This window comes from Dicentrarchus labrax, unplaced genomic scaffold, assembly GCF_905237075.1.
Source record: "Dicentrarchus labrax unplaced genomic scaffold, dlabrax2021, whole genome shotgun sequence".
Classification (NCBI taxonomy): domain Eukaryota; kingdom Metazoa; phylum Chordata; class Actinopteri; family Moronidae; genus Dicentrarchus; species Dicentrarchus labrax.
The window spans coordinates 7,876,668-7,890,115 of record NW_026136720.1 but is presented as its reverse complement, the minus strand read 5'-3'; the positions used below and the strand labels follow the sequence as shown (position 1 = coordinate 7,890,115).

At 43.1% G+C, this 13,448-nt stretch overlaps 1 protein-coding gene across 10 annotated transcripts in view; it reads left to right on the top strand.

The window, feature by feature from the left end:
• The first annotated feature begins 1,982 nt into the window (after positions 1 to 1,982).
• Positions 1,983 to 13,448, top strand: part of LOC127353938 (serine/threonine-protein kinase BRSK2) — a 155,518-nt gene continuing 144,052 nt past the window's right edge. For 5 of the 10 annotated variants that reach the window (XM_051383561.1, XM_051383560.1, XM_051383558.1 and 2 more), the window contains exon 1: positions 1,994 to 2,320. In XM_051383561.1, the coding sequence (XP_051239521.1) occupies positions 2,227 to 2,320 (94 nt within the window). In that variant the 5' untranslated portion in view covers positions 1,994 to 2,226. Of the gene's footprint in view, positions 2,321 to 13,448 lie in introns of all 10 variants that reach the window. The other 5 variants (XM_051383553.1, XM_051383556.1, XM_051383559.1 and 2 more) reach the window with 2 other exon arrangements.

Sequence of the window (13,448 nt, the reverse complement as noted above, 5' to 3'; positions counted from 1 at the left end):
AATATTTCTCTTGCACCTATTAGGATTTATACCTTAAATATAATTGTATTTCCTTACTTGGCTTGTAACTGCCTGTTTAAGTTTACAACACAGGGCAGTTGTGTAATATTTAACAAAATTGTGTTTTGTCTTGTGTGCAGAGCGAATATGAATAGAAATTAGATGATGCATTATTGTAATATAATTTCCTATCCCATGAATTATTGAAATGCAATGATGCTAATTCAGTAGTGTGAATATTAAGAGGAAAGCTTGGGAATCTTTCTGGAATGTCTTTGGCTTTGGTGTTGATGTAATTCTGCTTAATATTTCAACAGCTCCTCAACCTTGTATTCTGTTAAAAAATATTTAGAGGTCACATTGTGTGTTTGTGTGTGAATATCTGTGTGTGTTTCTCATGTATGTGTCCCCTGACACCTGTACTCTCTTAGGGTGTGAGGAACAGACAGAGGCCAGAGCCACAGTCACAGGTCTCAGACCAGTGGGGTGTGAAATGAATCAGAGGGCCAGCACACTTTCCCCCTGCTGTACACACACACACACACGCACATCATTGTGTACTTGTGTTTGTGTGATGTGTATGTGTGTGTCTGAGAGAAAGGGGTAAAAAAGACAAGCACACAGAAAAAGAAAGAGGAGGGGACAGAGACAAGAAACTCTCCTGTTGTATAATTCACTTGCTGCAATAATAAAAGGACCTCAGAAAATAAAGTTAGTATAAATATTTATAAATGGTTTAACACTTTCTGCTGAGAGATGGTGTTTGGTGTAAATGGTGGGGTAGTTTCAACATTTCAGTTCAGGCTTTAGGCTGGATTACTAGCTGGGCAAAGCAGACTACTGCCCCAATGCTCTGGACCCCCCAGGGGCCCCAAAACTCATGCAGCTGCTTCTGGTAATTTGATTAATTTCAAATTTGTTAAGGAATTTGCTTCTCTAAAGTATAGGTATAAAGTATATTATAGCTTTATGGGCTTTATTATTTAAGTTCATAGTGTGATCACATGATGTCTATTCATGAATAAAATTATGTTTAAAAGACCACAAATTAATTTTGAATTGTTATTCCAGAAAAGGAGTACTGGTTGGAGTTTATGGGAACTTGGAGGTACCTACACATTGTACAGAGGGCATTGGGTGGGGGGTTAGTAGGTGTCCAACAACAAATATGTGCTCCAGTTTTCATTGCAAAACTAGACACATAAAAAAAGACAAAACGAAATAAAAAAGAAAAGGTGATACCACAACAGTTCTTAACTCACTGTTTTTAAGGTTGCTTGGATATTTGACCTTCACTGTGCAGGATGTTGTATGTGCAGAGTTTAATACTGGAGGGCTGTTCTCACAGTCATCTACTGAAGAGGGAACGTTTTTAATCTCAAATGTAACATGTATGTATGATTTTCTAGTTAACTAGTTTGTGCCAATCATGACCCGATGTACAAACAACTTTTTAAAATGAACAATATTTCATAGATTCTTCTTGGATTTGCGACTCTAAAGAGGGGAAAGGAGTGTCATTTTAAGAATGTTAAAGGTAGGCTAATTGAACTTTTTCATACATTAGCCACAATTCAAAAAACAGTATCTCTTTATGTCCTTCAACACATCTGTTTCTTTTCTAAAATAAACGGTGTCAAAATCTCAACTGATTGAACTTCTATTTTCAACAGCTTTAATTGTTTCCCTGATAAATCCAGTCAAATAATTTATGCCCTAGAGTGTGTTTCTGTGTAGGCGACTCCATTTTGCTCTAAAATAATTATGTTGAAAGTAAAATGAGCTTATGTGGGTTTTTAACTCTCTCGACCGCAAACTGCAACTTTTCTGGAAAGAGAGCAAAGATGCTCCAGCAACAAGAAACGGGGCGGCAGCGTAGAGGCTAATCCGGCTCTCTGGTTGGCCGGATCCCGCTGTCAATCATCCCCGACGGCTCCGCAGCACCTCCCACAGACGCACCGCGGCAGCGCAGCCTCCGCCGACAATGATATTCAAGGCACTTGCGGCTCGTCTGCAGCGATAGGAGAAAAAGAGGAGAGAAAGAGAGAACCTCACCTCCTCAAACAGCGAGTGAGGTAGGGAAAAAGAGACAGAAAGAGACAGACGGAGAGCAAGAGAAGAGGCTGTGGAGTAAAAGCAAAGACTGCAGCGGCTTGGACCTCAAGCGAGGACTGTTTAATTGTCTGCGCTTTATTGTAAAGTGTCTAATTTCCACACAGATTCGACATGTCATCGTCCGGTAAAGACAACAGCGGTGCCCAACATGCCAATTACGTGGGACCTTACCGTTTGGAGAAGACGCTCGGGAAAGGACAGACAGGTTAGTTGGGACAGCTTGCTCGCTGCATCCCCTTTAATTGCACAATTTATTTTCGGTGCGCTCCGCAGCGAGTTGAAATTTTTGGCCGGCTTGGGTGTCTGCAGGTGATAAATAACTAACCGCTTAGTTACAAACACCTGCCAAGCCTTGTGGGGGAATTTTGGGAAGGTTGTTATTTCTTCGGCGAGCTGACATAATCATTGTTCACACAGTGGGACGAGCTGGTGGAGGCTGTGGGGGATTTAGGTGATGTTGCTTTACACTGATTTGTTGGTTGTGCGTTGGCGTTGGACTGGGTGTGTGTGTGTGTGTATGTGTGTGTGTGTCCAGGAGCAGAGCAACGTGGAAACCAGCCAACGCCAAAAATGATGACAGTGTGACTGGCTTTGAAAAGGAACTTTTTGTGTCCTGACTACCCTGTTTGTGTGTGTGTGTCCTGTGATTGGAGCACAACGCCGTTAATCCCGATTTGCCTGATACATTGATCTATTCTTAGTCCGCAGGCAGGCAGGGAGGCAAGCGTTCCTCCTATAGGCTCTGACTGCAATACGTGGGTTTTCCTCCGATATGAAGTAGAGGGTCCCACCTTGGCAGATTACACCATGAGCTGCTCACAGAGCTGGGAAATAAGAGCTACACTGATCTATATACATATACCCCAGGGGATGTAACTGGGCTTCTTGAATAATGAGCACATGCTTTATATCAGCATAGACAGCAATGACACTGCATTTTGTCAAAGTTGCATGACACATGAACAATTAGTGGTAAGAGAGGACTTCATTTTTCTAATGTTTCATGCTGTTTTAGGTGATGCTTATATGTTGGTATGGCTTGTTTTGGGTATGAGTACCATTCAGTTGGGCCTTGCTGTCAGCAGTGGTGACTGTAACAGTGAGAATCCTCTGCGGTCAACTACATGCAGCCAGTAGGAGCCATGTGAAAGGAGAGGCAGGCACAGCCCTGTGTAGGCAGCGACGGCAGGAGTGATGCAGCATGCTCTGTAAGCTCACCACCCTTTAAACAGAGAGAGAGTCAGAGACTTTTCCCCTCATCTCCTCTCCACCGAGAGATTTTCCTCCCATCTGTTGTCTAAAACGGCTACAATAGGCGTTACTTCCCCTACCCGGTCCAGCTGGTCATGCTGAGCAGCCGTGTGTGCGTGTAAATGTTTTGTGTGTTCTCTCAGACAGTATGCTTTCTTGAAATATTCTCCTGGTCACTTCATTCACCTGGCAAGTGCCCATTGTTAATGGGAGTTTGCCTCTCTTTGCCTTCCCATGGTGTTGGGTGTATGTGCGCCTTCATAACTGATGCCCCTCTTTGACTGTAAGATAGTACAGGACATTTTAAATACATACACGAATCTCATAAAAATTTAAATTCCAAAACATGTTGCAACTATAGACAGTGTAGTTCTAGATGCAAAATCTGCAGTGTGATGACTGTAGTAGGATAAAAGAGAGGAAATGAATGCAGGCGATGTTCCCGTTGGTTCTTTCATAACAGATTAATAACAAATGCAGTATTAAAAACACCTGGGCTATTCTCCCTTTTTCCTGATACTCATATTTAATCATTTGTGTTTACAGGCGGATCTCTAACTCACAGCCAGACTTTCTTTCAGAGATAGCTCTCAGGAGTGCCTAATGGTTGTTTACTGTGCTATGGAGCTGCCACTATGGTCTGCTGGGTACAGACATTTAATGATATGGTGTCTCTGAGATCATCCACGGCTTTAGGATGTATTTATGTGAGTGTTGAGGCAGATTTGGATGCATTTTCCTTGATGTTGAACCCATGGAAGTAGCATTGATCATGACTTGTGTCAAGCAGCGTGGCCCTCAATTTGACTTTCAATTTGGAGAATTTCAACAATGTTTCACTTAGGGAGAAATTTCTAATTAAATGATATGTATTCATTTTGAATGCTTTGGGCCTGCTTTTTCCAATTACAGTTTCAAATGTGGAGCAATATCCGGGGCCCAGCATTATGTGTGTGTGTGTGTTCTGTCTTAGAGAAATCATTTGGTTACTGGCGTCTGTGTAGCCAGTCCATGCCAAACCTATTTTAGATTAATGACAGTGCATAATATCCCATTCGTCCATTAACCATTCGTTAATCTGTCAGATCTCTTTCCCAGGCCCCACGGAAAGGGTTGGCTTGGCAACTGTGAGCGCCCAATGGGCCGGGCTCAATCATGAGTGGCAGCTGGGACCGTCCAGTGGGCTAAATCCCCCATGAGCTTTCCCAGGCCGCGGTTGGCTGGTATTATTAGAGGGGAGAAAGCGGAAGGCCTCTAGTTGATCTGGCTGTCCTGCTCAGAGGAGTGGTGCTGTTCCGTGTTCATTAAGTGATTAGGCCTTGTCCTGACACACACACAAACACACATACACACACACACACACACACACACACACACACACACACACACACACACACACACACACACACACACACACACACACACACACACACATGGCCACCACAGTGGTTCTGGTTTGGCTTCCTGATCTAATCCCCCACACAGCCAAAGTATCCTCGGCTCTCACTCATGCACTCACGTGGCCCAAAGGTAGCATGGAGTGGCCCACTCTAGCTTAGCAACTTGCACCTCTGTGTCATTGTAGAAAATCAAATGCTTAAATGAGGCTACATGCACAGTTCTACTACAATGCCACATGCATACATAAACAGTAATATGCTTCTTTTTATTGTTTTTTTTTTTTACAAGAAGTGTACACCAGACTTGTCTGTTGGTCTTCGATATGCCCCATATCTCTCTCCACTTGTTTCCCTTCACGTTTATTGCTTTTTCTTTGTAAGATTCTCCCTTTGTCAGGTGTGCATTGGGGCCTGATGGGGTCTATAGATATGGAGTGTCTGCATGGCTGGCTACTGATTGGGGATGGAGGCCACTTTCAAGCCAAAGACTGAGTTTTGTGGTTGACTGGCTGAACCTGGCCATTGTCTGTGTGTGTGTGTGTGTGTGTGTGTGTGTGTGTGTGTGTGTGTGTGTGTGTGTGTGTGTGTGTGTGTGAGATGGTTCGTATAGGTCCTGTACTGTAGAGGGTATCTGTGTGTGAATGTATCAACAGTTCCCATAAGTACTCGTAACTCTTGCACTGCCACATTGCGAAATTGCTAATCAACATATTTTTCTATCAAACACTAAATTAGCCCCATGCGTTGCCGGTTAGGTTGTGCAATATTAGCCTCACAAGCCTTTAATCGATGTCACGATGCTATGCCAACTCGATAACTGAGGTAACATTTATTAATATTTAGAACTCCCTTCAAATGTCTCCATCACAATAGGGTTTGGAGTAGCAGCCTTATTGTATTTCAGAATCTTAAAGCTTTGTTCGACAAAGCTGAAGATTGTGGATTTGTGTTTTTGCCATGCAATGACTTAAGACGGGCTGAATCACCGCTCTGTTCCCCTAATGCGTCGGAAAACACTGCCGTGCTTTGCCTTTACTTTGTTCCTGAAGGCTGTTGATTAGTGGAATAGAGGCCTATTGTCTGGAAAACACTGGCTGTTAATCCAGCGTAAGTCGCTGTTTTTTTTTTTTTTTTTGCAAGACTTGGATATTGACAAGCCAGGAGTTGGAGGTTGATGTGTAGGCTTCTTGATTCTTTGATTGACATTTAGGGAGTGAAACTATCTGTGCTTCAGGGGCTTTTATATTGACTGTTCATCTGACAAAAAGCTGCCTGTGATGTTGCGTCTTGCTTTCTCTGTTTAGCTCTCTTTGTTTCTGTCTATCTGCTGGAGAGTTCTTGTTCTGGGTTCACCGGGCTTACAAGGCATTTAAGCCAGCCTCCAACTGTTTTTGCTGTCTCTATGTCAGAAAAGGGCTGGCCAGTTTGTAACTCTGACTGAGAGTTTCCCTGTTGCAGTGTTTGGTTGTGTTTTTGTGTCTCTGTATGGGAGAGTTAAAGAAAAATCTCTCATTTGTCTTTCTTTTCATTTATTTACACATGCACACATATGCACAATTTAACTGGGCCGTGCTGGGAGCCTGGTACATTGCGCGGTAACGTAAAACCGTTAATTCGACGTTGATTGATAGCTGGTGAGCAAGGGGTGGTTGATTCAGATCAATGGGCACTCCCAAAGATTTCCTGTCCTGGTGGAAGAGATCCATACTGTTTCACAGCACATGATATTCCTGATGATGACAAGTGAGGAGGGAATGCTCAGTCGATGCTGTCAATGAAAAACCACTTGGCAAATCCACAAACTAAATGCATCTGGGTGCATACACATGTGTTCTGGTTGTGAGCGGTGCAGGTGCTCAAATTCTCGGTGACCTGTAGCCTCTGTACCGTCAAAATAATCTTGATAACCATGTTGAGCTCAAACACAGGTGTCTATCTCCCCTGCGTTCACAAGATTACCCAGAAAAAGTTGGCAGGTTTGACCCAAAATTGGCGAGTGAGGGAAATAAATGAAAGGCTGCAATGATAGACCCATGTTTCACTGGGTCTGTTCAAAGATTCAAGTCAGAGGAGCCCTGACCCGGTGCCTGTGCTGTGTTGCTCCCAGCTGGGTAGCGTCCTGTGTTAGTAGGCTGGATCAGAGCTATGGAGCAGGAAGCCAAGCCTGCATGGTCACAGCTGTTTTACTGTCTGGCTAAAGCCAAAGCCCTGCTCCCTCAGCCCTGAAATGTATCCTAAATGGTGGGAGTGTCTGTGCCTCAGCTGATACATATGTTGTCTATTTGTGAGCTTTTATCAATATATACCTTCTATTGTGTATGCATGTTTGTGTATAGGATCACACTGTTGCATAAGTGTCAGGGTCTTTTCTTGGCAGGGCTAAGGACAATACATGCGCACACAGAAACTATGCCTTAAGTAAATCGAACCAGGACTTCGCCCGCAGTCTTTTCATTGTCTGTGACTTTGACTGAGGTTATATAATGATGATGGTGTCTGTCATTTAGTGCTCCTCTTCTCTCATTCGCCTCACTCCATCTCTCTCCCGCTCTGTCCCTCTTCCCCTGGCCAGTCAAGATTCATACAGGGATTCAGCCATGTGGTAAATCAGACAAGACCTCGGTGGAATTGCATCGATTGGGAGGAATGTATGTAGCCAACGATTTTCAGAGATTAATGATGAAGAAAGAGGTGGAGAACTGGGGGAGGGGGTAAGGAGGAGTAGAAGAAGGAAAGAAAAACCCTTAAACTGAGAGAGCATGAAGCGGTCTTGAACGTTCGGACTGCAGTGGAGGTTATTAATTAAGGCAAAGTATTGATCATTCTCTTCATTACTCTCCCCTCCTCCCTGATTTTCATCTCTCTATTGCTGACCCCCAGAGGAGAAAAGGGCTCAATCTTTAGATGGGAGGTCATTGAATAAGTGAAGGATTGCCTGAACAGTCTCTGTGGGTAATCATGAATGAGTGTGTGTACTTATGTGTGTATTTTCTGGACAGGCCCCATCGCATCCTATTTGGGTTTCATGCTAACTCTGCGAATCCACCGTCAGTGTTTGTCTGCCATGTTGTAAAGTGTGGAGAATCAAGATGGGATGACATGGTTCTTGGGTCCATTTTCGCTCATTTAAAGCAGTTCTGTCCATCGCTTTCTCTCTATCGCCAAGATCTCTGGGTAATATGTTCGCTTCATGCTTTTTCAGATTTCATTGTGTTCGTTTTCCAGCACAGCAGAGTGACTGCAAGCAGAAACAAGCCATTCCTCTTTTCAGCGGTGCTCTAAATTGTTACATTTATATATGACTTCACACTGTTGCTTCAGTAAGATATGTGTGGTGATTTGCTTCTAGACATCCCTGCACCAACACTTTGATGCAGCCCTTCAGCTGGTCAGTAAGTCAGCTGCCACATCTTTTGGCCTTTGTCAACATGGGACATTTAAGACGTACAGTATATTTAATGGTTGTGTACACAGCAGTAGGCTTAATCAGCCTGTTTCTCTCTCTCTCTCTCTCCTGTCTCACACAGCTCAGATTAACCCTTGCTTAGCCGCCTGTCTGGCTCTGACTGTGAGAACGCTGAGTTGGTTGCCAAGGTTGGTTGTCTAGTTGTCATGGTTTCCCTGATTCTTGCTGGTTCCCAGTCTGCCCTCATGAAGAAATAAAGGGAATGCTCTCTCTATCTTCTCTTACTTACTCTCTCTCACTCTGGTGCTCTCATTTCTCTGCCTCTCTCGCTCTTCAAGTGGCTGTAATCTGAGGTTAACATCATCCTGTCACTTTTCATGTGCGCAAGTTTGTCTTTATCTCTCTATTTCTGTTTATCTGCTTTGTCTGCTTTGTCTGAAATGAGTATGTGAATAAGTGTATGACTGTGTTTTCACATGTGCACTGCATGTGTTGTGTGTGCATGCTTGTGCAGGCCGTGTGCTTGTGCGTTTGCTCAGACATACGGTCATGGATCAGACAGGCTTGCCCTGCTCTGTGCTCTGCGCTGTGTGCTGTGTTCCCATTTAAATCTGGGAGATTAGCACATGTGGGGAGCCTCGGCTTTAGTTGCTGTCAGCTCAGCTAGCCTTGGCAGGCTGTCCTCAGATCAGGGGGGAAGCGCTATGCTCATCCCCCCATTGCTGTCTGCCCTGCTGTACCTTATCCATTATCAAATAGATGGGTGGGCCAATGACCTTGACTTTGGTACAGTTTTCTGACTGCTGCAGCACACTTATACAGTTCACATGACAGCATTTGCCACAGTCTTGCCTTACTGGATATAAATGTAAACAAAGTTTACAATACGGCGAATAGAGATTTTTCTTTTCTTTTTCATTCTGTCACTACAACATTTGACATGATTCTAAAGGTTCCAAAAATGGTTGGCAATGGATATAATTTTGTGTATTTTAATGGATGTTGTAAATTTGTTAATCTTATTTTTTAAACTGATTATTCATTCACATAGTTCAGGTAAAATGTTGTATTGAGAAAATGCACACCAAAGCAGTTTTGTACTAAATAAATACAATGTAAATCATGTGTCAAGTGTACGACTATTTAATTTGTATGTGTTAGTATCAAAGTACAAATTAAATTAAATTTACATATTTAGTCAAATGGGCCATTTCACATGGGATATCTTGCCATTAAGAAAATATCACTTTACCTGCAAAGTTTTACTAAGTGTTATTGCATTTCCAGTGTGAACACAGTGAATGAATGACTTTTAAATTACATGAAACAGTGCCTTTGCTTCAGCAGAACTGCTGGCAACTCCCCTTGGACTGTTTTCCAAGAAAAAGTACATGAATGAAAATGTGCACTCATTTACTGTGTGCAGCGCATCCCAGATGGCAGGAGTAGGGTAATTGTGATGCATTCAGAGTTTTCCCTGCCACTCGCTCTGTTGTCAGCACTTTAGGCTATGAAGCACAATGTCGCCCATGCCTGAAACACCTGAGATGTGGCTTGGCATGTGAAGTGAAGCAGACAGCCCTCAATGAGATTAGGTTAGATGAGCATGACTGGTCACAAACCAGCAACCTGCGCTCGCTGCTTGTCTCTGTGGCACTGACTTCTGACACTTGGCCAGACTAAAGAGAATTAGCACTATGTTAGCCAGCTTGACTTATTTTATCTCAGCTGGGAACATCAAGGAGTCTGTTATTCATTGAAAGAGGAAGGAGGGCAGGTTCAGTTTGCTATTCTGATGACGTTGGGGAGGGTTGTTGCCAGTTTACAGAAAAACCACCTGGATCACAGGTGTTCCTGCATCAGTGGTCCAGCCAAGACAAACTGTTTCTTCTGTTTGCTTTGTCTGTGTTGCCACTTCATCAGAGAATGGGTCAGTGCTTTTAGTCTGCTGCCAGGTCAAATCCTCTGTCATGACTATGTATTAGGATGAAATCAGATCACAGAGAGATGTCATACTTGTGGCAGTGAGTCCAGCATGACTCTTTGTGTTTTTCCCCCATCTGGCCTGAATTGTAGGTTCTGCCATGTGCTACTTTCCTCCAAATCTCTGGCCTTGTAGTGCTGTACTGGTTTGTGAAAGTGTTTCAGCATAAATCTTTTAATACGGCCAGCACGCTCTCCCATTTGGATTTTGCCCTATTTCTATTGGCTTACAGTTCAACAACAAGCATTCAGCTGTCTCCCTATGTTGTGTGGTAACCTCTTTTAATGACAGGCTGCAATATACTCAGGGTAACTCTATAAACATATAAATATCAGGTGCTATGTTCAATGTATGACGCATCACCAAACTATTTTCACTTTACTGCAAGTTCTATACGCTCTCATTTGACCTGACCGTAAATCAATTTTTCTGTCATTAATAGATTTATAAAAACAGGTCCTACAATCTAAAACTCATTTATTTTGTAATGAATAATGATTGGTTGCTCTTCCCTTCAGTAGTCAGTTAATCCTATTCTATACTGCTTTGAGGTCAGAAGCTGTAATGAAGGCCTTTGTACAGAAGTAATAATCCATCAGTCAAATGACCCTTTGGCCGTTTACAACCCAGTAAGTATGTGCACTCACTCACTGATACTGCAAAATTCATGTTTTTCAGTTGTCTTCCCTTTTCCTTTCTTGTAATTGTTTTTTCTTCTTTACTTTTTTGCTCGTTTTTTTCCGTTTTGTTGTCTTTTCTTGTGTCTCACTCACTGTTTTTGTGACTAGAAGCACAGTTGATGGAGTGATTAATGGAAAGAGTGATGAAGTAGCCAAAGGTTTCATCCCTTTATCCCAGATGGTTAATGGTTTTTTATTTTTTATTCATCACTTAAAGCTGCTTATATCTGAGGTGGCTGCTGATGTTGCTGCTGGGTTTTGCACTGCTGCATTTGTCTGTGTGTGTATGTGTGTGTGTATACTTGTCTGAGTGCTAGTGTTTTAGTGCACACCGCATGCTCCTGTTTTACGGGCTCTCTGCCGATACATAACAGCGTCTGAGAGCTGTAACTCATGGGACACAGATGAACATGAGAGAGACGGAGAGGAGGGGGCCGGGCTCACAAAAGGAGACAGTTTCTGAGTGAGAAAAAGAGTCACAGCAGTAAAGCATCTCTCAGGGTCAGTGCCTCTATTATCATTCAAATCCAGGCATGTACACACACTCACACACACAAACACAGGAATGGGCTGTGTAGAGTGAATGATTTTTAGTTTCTACAGGAATCCCAGCTCTCCCTCTGACTGCAGCAGGGCTCTGACGTAGTCACTGGAGGAAATGCAGCCACAGCAGGAATAACTGCTCACAGTACTGAGCCTTGGAACACACACACACACACACACACACACACACACACACACACACACACACACACACACACACACACACACACACACACACACACACACACACACACACACTTCCCAATGCCTTTAGGACATTTGGGAAGCATGTCTCTCTACTCTTCAATCCTGTCCTCTGTTTAACCTCTCAAGAGTTTAACTGTGCAGGCACGTTATGAAGTATTTCATGCAGTCAGTATATAGAAAACTGTATTGATGTAGCTGATGTATTGACTTGCACATATTTTTATAGGCTGGCGGTCTCTGTGCTTTGATGTGAAGAGTCAGTAGCCATAGCAACACGGAGACACATTTTCATGTGCTATTTCACATGCTGAGGGCATGAGTGTGACTCTGCTGGAGTATGTTGTAATTTTGGTTGGTCAGCTGCTGTCCTCAGTGCCGTTTTGATGTATTATGGTTTGTATAATGAGAGCATGAATGTGAGCCAACAGTGTCCATGTCCATTTGTCTATGTCAGTGTCTCTGCGTACACAAGCCTGTGTGGGTTTTAGAAAAACTGACATATGTAGGCCTGCGTGTGGCACCGCATGACTCATGTTATGATCATTATGACAGCTACTTTTCTCTTTGTGTAATGCACTCTCAACCTGTTTGCTTTGTTGGACATGCAGTACAGCAGCAGCTTCCTCTGGGTTTATTTGCTGCAACCAGCAGCTCTAAAGTTCGTTGGTTTACCCTGTGGCAGCCACAGTTTTTGCCCTTGGAGGCTGAAATTTGGCATGGAGGTCAAGTGTGTATGTGTGTTTGTGAAGGTGTGTGATTGTGTTCATGCCATTTTTCAAAAAGGGGGGTATAGCAGTGCGAGTGGCCTATATCAATAAGGCATCCACAGATCTGTGCCCACCCTCTAGCAACCGCAACTTTCTATCTATGAGGCTGAAAAAGTGTTTGTGAGGTTGTGCGTGTGTAAATGCATGAACGTGTGGATGCATGTGCGTATGTGGTTGCAGCTATTGCAATACACACTTGTACATCCTTTTTGTGTTTTCTTTATTTCGGCTGAGTGCTTTTCTCAAGGAAATATGGTCATGGTGCCTCTGGGAAACATTTAGATCATGGCATATAGACAACATCAATCAAACAAAACAGTAATGAACTTGTTTCTGGCTTGTGAGCTGAGGATGGCTGCCACCCCGCCTCACTCATTTAATAGTTGATGAAACTGACTATGAACTGCCTTTAATTAAGAATTTATTTAAACTAATTACAGAAACTTATAGAAAATTGTGCAAAGGCTGATTTTACAGTACTAAAGACTGAAGAACATATACCTGGCTGGTATTTCTTATGTAGCAAAATAACCTGATATAATAGCCAAACTTCCTTTCTGTACATCTTATCCCCAAAATGTATTGCGGTTATGTTAATAGACACATCACAACCTGCTCGCTCTTTTCTATTTCTGTATCCATTATCCCTTTTTCCCCCTCGTCTTGCCACCCCGTTCCTTCTTGACCCCTCTTCCTCCTGCTCCATCGTTTCCTCGCCTCGTGCCTAATGGAGGTATTCCCCTGCAGCCTCCAGGCCTCATACTGCCATTCTGCTCAGGTAGGGCTCATTTCATGCATGATTATATCTCACTGGCAGCAATTCAGGGCCGGATAAGCCAGAGTGTTGTGGGCCTGCACAATTGCAGAAGGAATTCAATTAAATCTTGCAGTATATACCTGCCAATCAGCAAACACGCAAGGGCACGACACACACAGTATGCATCTACACTCACATTCACACACTGAATGACGTAAAATATTCACATATAATACATTAGAAATTAATACACAAATACTATAGTAGCCATGGCTTTATCTGCAGTGCTTTTTGTATTAATACCACAGTTAGGATAAGCCTTGTATAGTGCATGAATT